General features: G+C 40.7%; 1 protein-coding gene across 1 annotated transcript in view; it reads right to left on the bottom strand.

Annotated features, from left to right (window-relative positions):
• LOC142144265 (uncharacterized) overlaps positions 1 to 17,084 on the bottom strand; it is a 109,378-nt gene that overhangs the window by 57,245 nt on the left and 35,049 nt on the right. Inside the window, exons 19-22 of the mRNA XM_075202890.1 lie at positions 10,802 to 10,964; positions 9,538 to 9,676; positions 9,286 to 9,439; positions 3,312 to 3,407 (exon numbers count right to left, since the gene is read on the bottom strand). Of these exons, the coding sequence (XP_075058991.1) occupies positions 3,312 to 3,407; positions 9,286 to 9,439; positions 9,538 to 9,676; positions 10,802 to 10,964 (552 nt within the window). The remainder of the gene's footprint in view (positions 1 to 3,311; positions 3,408 to 9,285; positions 9,440 to 9,537; positions 9,677 to 10,801; positions 10,965 to 17,084) is intronic.

Here is a 17,084-nt window from a genome sequence, read left to right as displayed (position 1 = left end):
ACTTGCTCAACCAATGCTCCATTCAGGAGAATCAGGGCCTCAACCGTCAGGCTGTCAAAGTTAGTCATACTAAATCCTGATGGAAGAATGGACCCTGACTGAGAAGATCTTTCCTGATGTCGAGTCTCCAAAGCAGTTTTACTGCCATGGATGCACCATTCCCTGAGATTGATGGCTTGGTGACTTTAAGTAGTTGGCTTCCAATTGTCCACCCCTGAGATGAAGACCGCTGAGATAGCCAGGACCCAATGTTCCACCAAGTGAATGATCCAGGCCACCTCTTTCATGATCCTGGCCAACCCCTTCTGTTCCCCCATAGGCATCCCAGAGTGTATGTCATCAATGAGAGAGCTAGCCCACCTTTTGATCACCAAAGCATCTGATGCTATGGGTCGAAGCGAAGAACCGGAAGATAGATAAATGGATTTCAAAATCCCTTCACATTTCCTATCCATGCTATTTTGTAAAATAGCAGCACTCAGAGGTGAAATGGTGAAATTGCCGGATGTGCAATAGGAGCTTTCACACTTTGCAGTGTCTCCCATGATGCAACTTTTGCATCAGAAAAAGAATAGTAGAAAAGAAACCTTCTCAGGATCTGAAATCCGCTACCAGGTTCCAGCCTTGCCTCCTGCCAAATTTCTGACAACTGTGGAGAGGAAGGAAGGGAAACAGCCTTTTACTTTTTCCTTTTGAATAAGGAAACCTCCAGAACTGCTGGTTCCACCTCACAAATATTTACGGTCTGTCAGACCGCCAAAATAATGTCTTTATTCCCCTGCCTACTGGAGGATTTGTCTTACCAGGACATCAGGTCCTCATAGTCTGAAGTGTCCTGAATCATCCCTTCGTCTGATTTGGAGTCAACTAACCCCTGGACCTGGATATGAGCCTGGTGTTTACGCTGTATAGTGGAAGACAACGTTTCCAACATCCTCTCTGAAGGAGGAAACAACCTAATCAATCAATGAACAGACCTCTCAAGGTTCTACGAGGTTCTTTTGACACTGCCAAGATGTCAGGGACTCTAAGATACTCCTCTCCCTCTCCAAGTCTGTGCAAAATGTAGTTATATGTTAATATCTACATATACATATATACAGTTTTATATATATATATATATATATATATATATATATATATATATATATATATATAGCACAAAAGTTATGCAGCAACGCTATTATGTATGTAATATAAATTAGCACTCTATATACTGAGAGTATATAGAAACTAAATATTGCAAAAGGTTCAGTATATCACAGAAAGAGTACAGTGACACCTTTAGAATAAACTCAGATCAAAAGAAAAGAGTACACCACAGGAAAAACTTTAAAGAGACTAGGCACCACAGAAGCCAGGAAGCAGTGTGGTAAATGGTGGATTTGCTTTAAAGACAAAAACCTGGCAAGACGGGAGGTGCCACCCTCCAGAGGGGAAGCAACTCCTCCTCTATCTCCAGATGCAAAATGGCAGTTGTCCAGAACCTGTAACTGACGCTGGTGGGAACTGTAATGGCTACAGCCCCCTACCACGCTTTTCACCTAGCTACCTGCAACTCAATCGCCATCTGTCCTCTCCTGTGGCAGCTGGTGATGATTGGGGAGAATAGGGCTGAATGCTTTGACTCCTGATGCAGTCCCACTGTCCTAATTAGCTCTGGGTCCCTGGTTGCCGTCTGCTGGCGATCAAGTGAGTCTTTGCTGGGAGTCCACAGATGGAGAGCAGGGAGCTCTATGAGTAAACGCTGCTAGTGAAAATTCTTTAAAAATAAAATATATACATGAAATAAAATTAAAGAATTACACTAAAAAGTGTCCTACTCCATAGTCACTGTTAAAAAAAAAACTGAGGGACATAGAAGGGAACAATTTTCTTTCATTTAGTGCCATAGTCCATGCACAGCACCCTCTTTACCCCATGGTTAGCAGTGTCCCCCAAATGGCTGTGCAAAAGAAAAAACTATTAAGTAAACCTCCCCTTCCTTAATAACACCCCCATGTGATTTCCAACTTAAGCTAAGGTGACATGATCTAAAGTTATTGTAAAATCTGCTTGTTATATAGAGCTAAATATATACAGCATGAAGAAAAACACGCATGTTACTAAACAGGTTATTAATTCTACAATGTTTAACTAAGAACAAACAATGTTATTTGAGCAGGATCTGTGAATGTACCTGCTCCCTTTCCCTGTTCCTTCTCATATTTTAATTTTATTTAGTGCATTTAGAAAGCATTACACTTTGTGAGTTAGGCAGCTCAACCAGAATCTCTTAATGATTGTTTGACATTATAAAACCACAGACTAAAAACAGGATTAGAAGGTACAAATGACCACGGGCTAGACCAGATGCAAAGATTATGCTCAAGGCACAGATTAAAAGATCCAGAGCAGGACTGACTACCAGGACAATGCCACAAAATGTAAGTCACTGGGTTCACAAAGCACAGAGGAAACAGAGACAGAATACATAAAATAATTCAGCAGGGTGAAAGACAATCAGAGTACCTGCTATGTTAGCCTAGATGCTAATGAAATGGAACTGCGGAGAGGTATCAAGTTCAAGCACATATACTTTTAGGCAGTGTTTGAAGTTGAAATTTAGAAGTTGCGGTATGGAAAATGTAATAGGAAGGCAAGTGAATAGAATGCGATAGTTTTACAATGAAGGCAGTAGGAGAAATGGCGGTGTAGCATATCACAGTATTCACCCCCACTTCGACCACTGCTTGTTGGATCCCCAAATTCTACAGGGCTCCCGTGGAGCCAAGCAGGTTTTAAGTCCAGCCCCTGTGCACAAACATACACTTGACAAATCACCCTGATGATTTGATTAATCCAAAAACTCTTTTTGAAGTAAATATAATTGTGTGAATCTTTATCACAATGTTATCCAACTAGTGTTGATCCTAGTGGCTTTCCTACAGAAAAAAAAACATTTGTACATAGACATATATTGTTACTGTAACAGCAGTAATTACAGCTGAGTATACTGTAGTAACAGAGTTCACATCCCAATGTCAGGAAGAATTTAATCAGCGAGGACAGACACATCACAGAGCTATGAAGAAGTAAACAAAAGGAGTGAAATATGCTCATAATGGGAGTGGGTGTGTAAAAAGGTTAAACTAACATTATTCAAATAACAGACAAATCTGAAAGTATTTCACACGTTATTTAAATTCCTCCATTGTATACACTGAGTTAAAAAGATAACAGAAACGTATTTATTCTAGTTTGTTTGACAGGAAGAAAGACAGGAGATAGAGTGCAGTAATCCAATAGGAAATTAAACTGTGCTAAGTCACCTGCATATTGTATCCAATGGTATGGAGCCCATGTATTGCCAGTGGAATATGCCCCCCATCAGCCAGAAATGTTCTCCATGGATAAAGCATGAATGTCTACAAAAAGATAGGATAATTTTGTTATCTATCGGGATACTTGAAGTTACATTATTTAAAAATGTGCTATATTGATATATAGTGGAAGCCTAATATAGGTTAAACTAGTCTTCTTTGTCTGTTTTTGACAGGTGTACAGAGGAGAGACATAAGATCACAGAGATCACTGATCTTCATAGACACATTGCTCCAATGCACACAAACATTTAGCAAGCAGTATGACAGAGTATGGACAGGTACTCCCTATTCTATTTTCCCTTCTCATCACCTTGCTAACATGGCCATGTTCACTGCAAATAGAGGGGAGACAAATGCAAATAACATTTGTAGGGAGACAAATGAAAACAACAATTGCGTGCATAAGATCTTACTTTTATTTCAAAACTGAATGTTGTTTCTACAGGAAATTGTTACATTATACTCCATACATTTTACATGCAGATACCCCAGCTGATGATAAGATAATTTGTTACATATACCTGCTTCCTTCTTGTTGTGTATTGGGATTAGAATAAACACATTACCAAAATTTATGGGAGAAACAGCCATCACTGCATGAACGGTTTACTGCAACTATTAACTACAAACAGGTATCTAGCACAAGATAACACAAAATATTCATGCACCTTCACAATATATATATTCCCTGGTGTATACATATGGCAGGACAAAGTAGATTATGACAAGTACACTACGCTCCTTCCGTCTTACACAAGTAACAAGGTAACAATAACTGGGACAGGTTTTACTGTTCTAGCCACCATGCAAAGCTATAGGTAAAGTCTTTAGGGTGGTGTTCTGTTTCTCTTTCTGTAATGAAACCCTGGTGAACAAACTGAAATTCTTCTGGAGGCTCTGTAACTTCGACAGGTGCAGCTTTGGACTCGCACTCTTGTTGAGTGCTTGGTGGAACAGCGAAGGTTCTCCTTGGGGTATCTGTTGGGATGAATGTCTTTGCTGCAGTATATAGCGCATGCCCTGCCAAGCCCACATCTTTTATGGGGCATGATTCTGTAACCAGACAAGTGACATCCTTCTCCTGTGAGTCTAGGATCTGACCTACATGACGTCACCATGTACTATCCTATACATCAGCCATATGCATTAGAGGCCCAGACCTAGAGATTATTGTTTGAGGTTGCCATTTATTACTCTACAAGTTAACCTGTGCATGATACTCATGCATTCTAGTCAAATCAAGCTACTTAAGGTGTTAAAAAGGTTCTTGTCATCTTCATCGCCACACACACACGCCGCTAGGCTTTTATATATTAGATAATGCTAAGAATTTAGTAGGTCAGTGTAGTATATAACTCCACCCACCAGGTGGCGCTGCAGCTTGAGCACTCTGTCACCCGGTAGTTTTTTTCTCACACACACACACACACACACACACACACACACACACACACACACTAACACAGCATGTGTGTTCATGAGGTAAAATTACCTCACGAAAATGAGTTTGAGCCCTCAACTCGTAAATTTAGCTTTTACTACCCCTCCCACGGGGGAAAGGGGGGATGATGGAAGTTAACTGACTTCACTATTATAATTTTTTTGTCAAATAATGTCAGTATACCAAATTTCAGGTCAATTGGATGAGCCCTTTCTGAGAAAATAGATTTATCCACACACACACACACACACACACACACACACACACACACACACACTAACACACGCTGCTAGGCTTTCATATATTAGAAGATAATGCTAAGAATTTAGTAGGTCAGTGTAGTATATAACTCCGCCCAGCAGGTGGCGCTGCAGCTTGAGCACTCTGTCACCCGGTAGTTTTTTCCACACACAGACACACACACACACACTAACACACGCCGCTAGACTTTTATATATTAGATATTCTTGTGTCAGCACTCTTTGACCAATTCTGCAATGGCTGGTCAGTTTCTGGTACATAAGTTTTAACTGTTTGTTGTGAACTTTCTCATGCACATCAGTTTCAGTAAATCCCAATGTGACCTCAGGTTCAGATTGAGGAAGATTATTGTAGGTAATTGGGCAATAGCTGCATGTTCTGTATCATGGTACACAAATATACGTAAAGGTGTCTATTTTATGTTGTAGAGTGATATGTTCAGGAGTCATAGCTTTGATGGCTCTTTGAATGTTTGGATGAATCTCTCTGCCAATCTGTTAGTAGCTGGATGAGATGGGGCTGAATTGAAGTGTTTGATATCATTTTATGGTACAAATATCTGAAATTCCTCTGAGAATCTGTTATCATTACATATCTGCTTGGGCAACCATTTCTGGAGAATATTGTTCTCAAGACAGCAATGGTCTTTGCAGAAGTAGTTGACTTCATCTTGTGGCCCTTAGGCCACTGGGACTACACGCCTACTGCAATTAGAGGAACTGGTTTGCAGTTTGGATAGCAGCATAGCATAGTATAGCAGCACTACTGTTGATCTGCATGTGTCCCATAGCATAGTGATGTCTCCTGGCAGAAAACCCAGGATATAATGGATCATCATGTTTCGGCCTTTTAATGTCTTTTACTGTCAAGTCATACATTTTTCACAATACAGCATTGTTCCTGATCATTGAGAGCATTGGTTACTGGTAATTGTTGATCATGGATAGTGTGATACATATTTAGGGGTTTAAGCCAAACTGCCTCTAACCCACCAGTGGTAGGGGACAGCGTGTAACCCATTGGCATTGCTATGAAGTGTCATCCTCTTGAACTCTATTTAAGTATGAGCTCCCAGGAACAAGGACCAGCACTGCCTCAACTTTACCTTCAGACTTATGCAGACCCTTCTTGTTGATCACATGTCCACAATAAGAGATTTCATATTTAAAGAATTTGCATTTGTCCTGAGCCCATATTCATGTAATCTTGTAAGCAACCTTTGAAGATTATTAAAGTGATCTTATTTATTTTTCCCAGTTACTATGATATCGTCAAGGTACCAATGGATATCAGTTGTCCCTTGCATCAATGGATCCAATGTCCTTTGCCAAATAGCTTGGAAAGGCGATTCCAAAGATACGATTGTTATATCAGAATAAGACCTTGTGCAGGTTGACTTTCAAATATTCTTTTGACGTATCTTCAGTTTTCATTTGTAGATAACCTTGATCTAAGTGAAACGATCCCCTCCAGACAGAGCGGCAAATATGTCCTCAATCTTAGGTAGCAGGTACTGTACTGTGTGGAATATGGTGTTGATAGTTGTAGTTTTAAAGTCTCCACAAATGTGCATACTGAGTGATATGGATGTGGCCCAATCACTCCAGGTAACAGAATACCAAAGTCTTCTAATTTCAGTAACTCATCTCCAGGTCAAATGGCATATGGTACCGGTCGAACCTTATGGAGTTTTGGAGTGTCCTTCTCATCCAATTCAATACTAGATTTTGTTCCTTTAAATGTTCTTATGCCTTTTTTGAAAATCTGTTCTGCATCTGCCAGTAGTTGAGTCAGTCTTTTGGCTGTGGAGTTGCTGCTCAGCGTTTTCAACATTGACTTCTTTAGTGCATTAATGTCCCGCCAATCCAGGTTAATTTTTTTTAGCCATTTACGGCCATGCAAAGCCAGTCCGCCATGTTGTAGTACATACAAGTTTAATTTATGAGTTTTGCCTTTGTACTTCATGTTAACTTTATTTTTTTAAAAGAGATACTTATTGCCTAGTATTTGTTTTTAACAACACAGATGATTGCTGTAGTGGAATTTTGTTGAACAGTCTATGATACTCCTTTGTGGTAATTACTGTCAGGGTGAAGCCCGTGTCAATTTCAATCCTTAAATTAAATCCAACTAGTGACCTGCTTCTTTGGAGGCCTGCTGCCTTGATGCTGTGCAGTTCGAGAGAGGTTCGAGAGAGGAGAGGCCTTGTGTACATGGGATGTTTTATGCTGTTCGCTGTGGAGTTTTTGCTTGGTATTGGTGATGCTACATTTTTTACGTAATGTATTCAGAAATGCTTTTACCTTTGGACAGATTCCTTTTCTGGAACCTGAATATTTCCACTATTACTGATGTTTCTGGATTTAAACTATTCTGGAGAATGTTAACAATGTCTTTGAATGACTTGTCAGCAGGCTTTACTTTTGCCATCAAGTTGAGTAATAAACTGTTTGCCTCATTACAGTAAGCAGGACTGAGACCTTTCTTTCACTGTCCTCTTTTGCATCACAAAACAGTTCTACTCTCTCAAAATAGGTGGTCCAATCTTCTATTGTGCTATCAAAAGCTTATATTGTGTCAATGTTTGCTAACATTTTGATTATTTGCAGCAGTCCCTCACTTGAACTGAAAGTTTATGACAACACATGCTCCAATTGCAACCCGAGTCTGTCACACTACAGTACTCAGCCTTCATGCACTATCTCCATTAACTGTGTCCCTCAAACGTTCGTTACGGGGGTTCTCGGGTGTCGAGTGCACTGCTGTGAAGGTTCTCTGGACCAATTCAATCCACTTCACGCTGGCTGGCCACCCAGGGGTGCCTTACTATGCCAAGGAAGCCTACCCAGTACCTTCTTGGATTCATATAGTCACTCAGGCAAATGCAGTTAGAAAGTAAAACAATATATTTATTGTAATTTAAATAATCACTAGAATATTATATACACACAGTAAATAAATGCCAGGAAGGTTCACCACATTATCTGTCCCTTACACCACTAGCTTTAGGAGTTACAGTCATCTGGCTGTCCTGAATTGCAGAATACAAAACGCATGGATCTCTCCGTTGCTGCATATGTAGTCTATGGTAAAGAATGGCACCTCAACACCAGACCTTGCACCTTCCAGGAATCAAATCATAAAATCAACATCATTTCCCCCCCTGGAGTGGCTCCTTATATTTAGGGTCATATTTCCACAATGTTTTCTTACTGGGCAAACCCCTGGCTCTCTCCCTCTTTAAACATTGGTGGGTGCTGGATCAGGTGGTTGGAGGGGGAGTGGAGATGAACTATTATTCCACAGAAGCTCTCCTGCGGTTTCGCAGACAAAATGTCTCAGGAAGTCCTGTGGAGGACAAAGGGTTCTAATTGGCCTTCCCCACCTCCAAATATCAGATAACAGTCAACCCCTCCTGAAATTAACACTACTTTGTGATATCACAGGGTCCCCAGCTGTTTCATGCTTCCTGTAGAGAAGGGAGGGGGAGAATGAGTGCAGCTCCAGCCCCCTCATCTGTATCTTGGACACCACCTGATCCTTACTCATAACCTACCTTGCTACAGTTTGAGAACAATGCATAAAAGCATCACTGAATTAACAGCGAACACGTTTTTACAACAGGTAACATAGAGTGAAGAAGTCTCGTATCTAGGCATGGCTACAATGTCCACTTATCCACATGTAATTAGACACTGCAGTTGCACTATGTTAAGCTGGGGAACAAAATCAAGGGCTATAAAAAGTACATGCTATAATCCACATTTTGTGAGAAACGAGGGACAGGTTAAGGTGTTTTCAAACTCGTTTCGTCACAACTGCCTTTGATCCTTATCACAAGTTGTAGAATAGGGGGATGAAAATTAACACTTCAAAATCTTCTGTTGTAGTGAATGTCTGGAGACAAGCAGAAGCATCACAGCATTTGTAATTGCTTTGTTTCCAACAGAAAACTGCACACAAAATAAATATAAATCAGACCATCTTACTATCAATTAGAGGATCCAAACAGAATGTATGGAGTACTTTAACATGGGATATTTCTAAAACCCAATATTGCTTGGTTACAGTCTTGTTGTTATGTTTTCAATGTGTTATATTTGTTGCATACCACATTACACAGTTTATGCAGATCATGTCACCTAAATTGGTCTCTCTCTCTCTCTGTCTCTCTCTTTCAGAAGAATATGGTCACATGCAGTATGTACAGATACTAACCCTGTAGCTATGTGGATCAAGGTGTTGTGGTACAGGCAGTTGTGAGGAAAATGCACTCCTGACCACAGAGTCACTCAATGCTGTTAGTCCATGATGCATATTGTCTGTTGTGGTTCTGAAGGCAAAAATATTCCCAGAGGACAGTAATGCTTCCCTATAGAACAAAGCAACAAGATTTATACAAACAAAACGCATTTTAGAAGTCATCTTTCAATGTTCTCTGGGCTCTGTGAGCAATTGCTGCCTTCATACCGAATCAGATGGCGCACAGCCGCATCAAACTGTAGGATCATGACTTCACGTTGCAGTTGTAGCAATAAAGCTACTTCCTTTGGGTCATGAGGATTGTGGAGACCATCTATTGACTTCTGTATGTCCCGCAGCTCAGCCCCTATAACATACCCGATGAAAAATGTCAATTTACCTGGGAACCACTATATCTAGTTGTGATGTGCTGTTTAGAATGACACAAATTAAAGAAACTGAAGTACAGCAACATATATTTAACTCTTTTACCCAAAGTTAATGTTTTAGAATAGATGTTTTTGTGAAAATATGTTACCCCTCTTTATGTTGTACATTTCCAGCAATTCTTGTTGGTACAGGCCGCCCTAGGCTAATATGATCATAGCGCCCCTCACCTTCCACGGCTGGCTAACACACAGTAGCTTCGAACCCGTCCTTAATTTATAATATGACTTTCTTGACTCCCCCAATGTTTACGTTCCTGTGTTTTCAAAACTCAGCTCCACTTGGCTTTTTAAAAGTTCACGGCAATCTTTGACACTCATTTTCATTAAATTCAGAATTGTGTAGCAGAACGGAGGCATGAGCGAGCGTTACTGATGGTGAAGAAGGGAGGGGAGAGGGGTCTGTCACGTCTGCTCCTGTCACCATCCTTGTCTCTCCTACACACTTATCCCAAGAATGACTCATTGACTTCAGCCTTTACCATGGGATAATGTTAAGATTAAATTAAATCTTATTACATTTTTCTTTTTACTTTGGAGAATACCTATTCTCTTATATTTTAAAATAATTTCAATTTACACCTCTCCGTGTCACTATTTTGCACCCACAAAATGTTATCCCGCCCCCCACAAAAAAAAGCCTTGCCTTACTCCCTAGGCTGCAATCCAGTTAGCCTACTGGATAATCAGATCCTGACATTGATTGCTCACTGAACCCTACTTGTTGCGGAACTACCATCACTGCAGTGAGAACAGTTGCTACAGGGCCAGGAGGTGAGGGGCCTGACATATCTGGACCACCCTCCTGTGGCCTCTGTACCACTCTTCTTCTCCTGAATCACTGCGCACGCTCAGAAGATCCTTGTGAGGATGATGCATCACCGCGTCCTCTCCAAATTTTGCTATGGGGCCTTGGCAGTGCCAATTTATGTCTGTGACCCTGCGTATTTGGTGCATAGTTTCACTGAATGTTCTTGAGCCTATAAGGAGATCCTATGACCTGCTAATACTACAAAATAATATATATAAAGCATGTTCTGTTTTACCTATTCCTTCTGTGCCGCCCCAGTCAGCCGTCAACTCCCTGTTTAGCAGGCTGCTGTAACCGCTGCATGAATTTCCCAGTTCAGCAAAGCTGAGTATGTAAGAAACAATATCATGCAAAGCAGCTACAATCTGCAGAGTCTTTAACAACGCTTGGTGTGCAGCCTAAAAAAAAAGAGAAACAAATTATATGGAAACCAGAAGAAAGAAACTAAACAAGTTAGTTTGGTTATGAAAGTTATAATACAGAATACATCAACTATGTCAATTTAATTTGCTTCAGTGCAAACTGGATTCCTTGCTCGTTCATACAAAGTAATTGGGGAAAATGGGTAAAAATACATGAAAACTATGGTGCACTTTAGACATATTTTAGTGATGCACTTTTCATGAGATGTACCTTTCCCAATACAATCTATTGTACTGATAGCTATTGAAATCAATGCAAACTAAGAAAAATAATAAAAACAATAATAAATGAGAATAAACTAAATATAGTGGTTACAATGAAAAAATGCAATTATGATGTAAAATGAGTAAAACAGAAAAAGAGATATATGCAATAGTAAGAATAAAATTACACTATACTGTTTGATGAAATATTCAGAAACACAGCTGGATTTAATTCTGCCCAACAGCAACATTTTGACAGGTTCTCCAAGCCCTATAGATTCGACTGGTAAAGTCACAACCACTCACTGAGGACTGAAGCATAACAATAATATGCCTAAAACTGTCACATACTATATACATTTACTACTCTGACGCTGATTTTTTTTTAACTATACACCAAGGCGCAGGAGGGCAAGAGGCTTCAACAACTATGTTTTTAGTTTAAAAAAAGCCCAGCTAAGTAGGAGAGGGGGTTTCCAGCACTGGATTGTTGTGGGTATCCATGGAACCACTGAACTGGAGTATTGCCAGCATAGCCGGATTAAGGGGGGGGCACAGGGGGCACATGCCCCGGGCCCCCCTCTTTCCGAGGGCCCCCCGCCGCCGCGCGCATAACTTCTACTGATTTTTTATTTATTTATTTTTGTACACTTTTCTTTTTAGCGGCGGCGGCGACGGAAGGGGGGGGTTCGGGGCTCCCTTCGTTGGTGGGGGGAGCCGGGTAGTAATAATAATAAAAAAAAAAAAGATACACTACTCACCTCACCGTGGCGCTGGCGTCCCTCCTCCTCCCTCCTCTCTGCACTGTTGATACTGAATGACAGGCGTGACGTCATCAAGTCACGCCTGTCCTTCAGTGAGGAGCAGCGCGGAGAGGACCAGGAAAGAAAAAAGAAGACAGAAGAGAGGAGAAGAAAGAAGCTAACAGAAAGGTAAGTAAAAAAAAAAAAAGAGAATAACGCAGAAAGGCACTATGGAGGGAATAGGAAAGAAGAGAGGCACAGTATGGAGGTAAAAGGAAAGAAGAGAGGCACAGTATGGAGGAAATAGGAAAGAAGAGAGGCACAGTATGGAGGAAATAGGAAAGAAGAGAGGCACAGTATGGAGGTAAAAGGAAAGAAGAGAGGCACAGTATGGAGGTAAAAGGAAAGAAGAGAGGCACAGTATGGAGGTAAAAGGAAAGAAGAGAGGCACAGTATGGAGGTAAAAGGAAAGAAGAGAGGCACAGTATGGAGGTAAAAGGAAAGAAGAGAGGCACAGTATGGAGGTAAAAGAAAAGAAGAGAGGCACAGTATGGAGGTAAAAGGAAAGAAGAGAGGCACAGTATGGAGGTAAAAGGAAAGAAGAGAGGCACAGTATGGAGGTAAAAGGAAAGAAGAGAGGCACAGTATGGAGGTAAAAGGAAAGAAGAGAGGCACAGTATGGAGGTAAAAGAAAAGAAGAGAGGCACAGTATGGAGGTAAAAGGAAAGAAGAGAGGCACAGTATGGAGGTAAAAGGAAAGAAGAGAGGCACAGTATGGAGGTAAAAGGAAAGAAGAGAGGCACAGTATGGAGGTAAAAGGAAAGAAGAGAGGCACAGTATGGAGGTAAAAGGAAAGAAGAGAGGCACAGTATGGAGGTAAAAGGAAAGAAGAGAGGCACAGTATGGAGGTAAAAGGAAAGAAGAGAGGCACAGTATGGAGGAAATAGGAAAGAAAAGAGGCACAGTATGGAGGTAAAAGGAAAGAAGAGAGGCACAGTATGGAGGTAAAAGGAAAGAAGAGAGGCACAATATGGAGGAAATAGGAAAGAAGAGAGGCACATTATGGAGGTAAAAGGAAAGAAGAGAGGCACAGTATGGAGGAAATAGGAAAGAAGAGAGGCACAGTATGGAGGAAATAGGAAAGAAAAGAGGCACAGTATGGAGGTAAAAGGAAAGAAGAGAGGCACAGTATGGAGGTAAAAGGAAAGAAGAAAGGCACAGTATGGAGGAAATAGGAAAGAAGAGAGGCACAGTATGGAGGTAAAAGGAAAGAAGAGAGGCACAGTATGGAGGTAAAAGGAAAGAAGAGAGGCACAGTATGGAGGTAAAAGGAAAGAAGAGAGGCACAGTATGAAGGAAATAGAAAAGAAGAGAGGTGCAGTATGGAGGTAAAAGGAAAGAAGAGAGGCACAGTATGGAGGAAATAGGAAAGAAGAGAGGCACAGTATGGAGGAAATAGGAAAGATGAGAGGCACAGTATGGAGGTAAAAGGAAAGAAGAGAGGCACAGTATGGAGGAAATAGGAAAGAAGAGAGGCACAGTATGGAGGAAATAGGAAAGAAGAGAGGCACAGTATGGAGGTAAAAGGAAAGAAGAGAGGCACAGTATGGAGGTAAAAGGAAAGAAGAGAGGCACAGTATGGAGGTAAAAGGAAAGAAGAGAGGCACAGTATGAAGGAAATAAGAAAGAAGAGAGGCACAGTATGGAGGTAAAAGGAAAGAAGAGAGGCACAGTATGGAGGAAATAGGAAAGAAGAGAGGCACAGTATGGAGGAAATAGGAAAGAAGAGAGGCACAGTATGGAGGTAAAAGGAAAGAAGAGAGGCACAGTATGGAGGTAAAAGGAAAGAAGAGAGGCACAGTATGGAGGAAATAGGAAAGAAGAGAGGCACAGTATGGAGGAAATAGGAAAAAAGAGAGGCACAGTATGGAGGTAAAAGGAAAGAAGAGAGGCACAGTATGGAGGTAAAAGGAAAGAAGAGAGGCACAGTATGGAGGAAATAGGAAAGAAGAGAGGCACAGTATGGAGGAAATAGGAAAGAAGAGAGGCACAGTATGGAGGTAAAAGGAAAGAAGAGAGGCACAGTATGGAGGTAAAAGGAAAGAAGAGAGGCACAGTATGGAGGAAATAGGAAAGAAGAGAGGCACAGTATGGAGGAAATAGGAAAGAAGAGAGGCACAGTATGGAGGAAATAGGAAAGAAGAGAGGCACAGTATGGAGGTAAAAGGAAAGAAGAGAGGCACAGTATGGAGGTAAAAGGAAAGATGAGAGGCACAGTATGGAGGTAAAAGGAAAGTAGAGAGGCACAGTATGGAGGTAAAAGGAAAGAAGAGAGGCACAGTATGGAGGTAAAAGGAAAGAAGAGAGGCACAGTATGGAGGTAAAAGGAAAGAAGAGAGGCACAGTATGGAGGTAAAAGGAAAGAAGAGAGGCACAGTATGGAGGTAAAAGGAAAGAAGAGAGGCACAGTATGGAGGAAATAGGAAAGAAGAGAGGCACAGTATGGAGGAAATAGGAAAGAAGAGAGGCACAGTATGAAGGTAAAAGGAAAGAAGAGAGGCACAGTATGGATGTAAAAGGAAAGAAGAGAGGCACAGTATGGAGGTAAAAGGGGGAGAAGAGAGGCACAGTATGGAGGAAAAAGGGGGAGAGGAGAGGCACACTATGGGGGAAAAAGGGGGAGAAGAAAGGCACAGTATGGAGGAAAAATGGGTAGAAGAGAGGCACACTATGGGGGAAAAAGGGGGAGAAGAGAGGCACAGTAAGGAAAAAGGGGGAGAGGCACAGTATAAGAAAAAAGGGTGAGAGACACAGCATGAGGAAAAAGGGGGGGGGGAGAGACACAATAGTGGGGACAATTAATTTAAGATGTTGTGGTTTGGGGAGAATGAGGTCCCTTTATTAAATGTGCCTATGAATTATGTAATGGCAGTGACGGTTGTGGGAAATAGGTATATTTCTGAAATGTAAATACTATTAATTTATTGCTCGGGCTGTTTGTAGGGAGGGAACTAGGTTTATTTATTAAATGTGAATACTATTATTTTAATCCTGGGGCTGGAGGAAGGCCTAATTATTAATCATGGGTGGTACTGATTTAACGCCGGGGGTGGCTGTAATTTTCTAAATGTACCAATTTTTTTCTCCAAATAGGGCCCCTAATATTCCAGGATCCAGACAAGACGCAACTAAAGAAACCTGCAGCACAGGTGGTGAAAGTGAGAAGAACAGGTAGGAGAGAGCAGCAAAGTCTGTGAAATGTTGTGATTCTAGTGGGACAATCCCAATTTTTGGTGACCATTTAATGGTGTACACAACAATGCAGTTTTTTTTGTCTGTAGGAGGGTGGCCTGGCCATGCCCAGTGATGCATTATCAATGGTATTTTAATTTGCGGTATAACTGCTAGTTTTAATGTGCATTATAAATTTTATTTTTAAAGTGCGGTATCATTGCTAGTTTTAGCGTGCGGTATCATTGCTAGTTTTAGTGTACATTATCAATGGTATTTTTAATGTGTGATATCATTGCTAGTTTTAATGTGTGGTGTCAATACCCATTTTAATATGGTGTTTTGATAATTGTTTTAATGTACAGTATTTTGGTTTGTGGAAGCAATGATTTTTCTTGATGCAGACAACCTAAGTGAGCCCTCTGGGAGAGCTGTAAGTGTCATACTGTGGGCTGTACGTGATGTAATGCAGGATGTGTCACTATGCCCTTAATTTTAGATCTTAGGGGCCCCCCTGTCTTAAGTGCCCTGGGCCCCCCGAAGCCTTAATCCAGCTCTGATTGCCAGGGTGTAGGTATGTATGACTTTGTACTTTAATTTATCCTAATTCCACCTAAAACAACATGTCCAAATCTGAGAATCATAGATGACTAGAATGTGACTAACAACTATATTTATGTAACTCTTTCTTTTAAAATTACGGAGCTGATAATTCTCTTGTGCATTTTCCAGTATTGGGAAGAGCATCAGACAAGGCCATCTACATTATTATAGGATCAGCCTCATTATTATCTTCTGAAAATGCGGTGCAGAGTCAGACTCCAAAGCAGTACAATCTGCTGCTTTACATGTCTATTACAGGTTTAAGGCTGGTTACCCACTGATTCGGTTCACACGCTGCATATCTGCGGGTAATAAGTGTTTGAAGTGTCTACATGCATTTGCAAATGTATCCAAAATGCAAGCAGCACAGATATTTCATCACTAATTTTAATAGCCCATTTATTTCAATATGGATATACGGGTGTGCACTACTTGCATAAATCCCACTGAATTTATTGGGCTAATGAAATGTATGGGAGACACTCCATACAATAAATAAACAAAAAATAGTCAGTGAACCCCTCCTCCCACCAGATTCCTCAACCAGCCCCTGCACTAGACAGCCTAGTCCGGTTCCCGCTAAAGCAGATGGACAATGAGCATGGAGGCTCCCTAGTAGAGTATAAAACAGGTTATACATGTTAACAGGCAAACCTGTAGTGTGTGGTCCCCAACCATAGCAGGCCGACCTAGACTGGTCAGTGCAGGGCTGGAGTTTCTATGGGGTATGGTGGGAAGGGTGCAAAAAAACAAAGTAGAGTAATGTGGAACCTCTAGAATTTATCACCTCAGGTTTCATGTTTCATTATTCATAAATACTAATATAACATAATTAAAATAGAAAGCACAATTGTTGAATACATTTTTCTTGAAATTAAATCTACTCAAGACCCTTGATGAACAATATATTGATATAAACATTATATTTTTTCTTGTATTCCAAAGGAATCTTCTTGCAATCCAATGACAGTTGTCTTGCATTCCATGGGGAAAATGTGTAATTTAATGGAATCCTAATAATCCATGACACATGTCAATAATTGGTAATCCAAGGAAATTATTCTTGTGAGCTACATGAATTGTCCTCAATTTGTAATCCATGAGTTGAGTTTGTAATCAATGATAAATATCTTTAACTTGTAAAACAAGGAATCTTCTGGTAATCCACTAGAAATGTCCTTTATTTGTAATGCACTGGAATTCTTCTTGTAATCCAAAGAAAAATCATGTTATTGTAATCCAAGGGAAAATAGTATTTTTGTTATTCACAGGAAAGCCAACTACCCTGCTAGTGATTGGCTAGTGATGAGGGAAG

The sequence above is a fragment of the Mixophyes fleayi genome, chromosome 3 (genome assembly GCF_038048845.1).
Source record: "Mixophyes fleayi isolate aMixFle1 chromosome 3, aMixFle1.hap1, whole genome shotgun sequence".
NCBI lineage: Eukaryota > Metazoa > Chordata > Amphibia > Anura > Limnodynastidae > Mixophyes > Mixophyes fleayi.
This window is presented reverse-complemented; position numbering and strand designations above follow the sequence as displayed.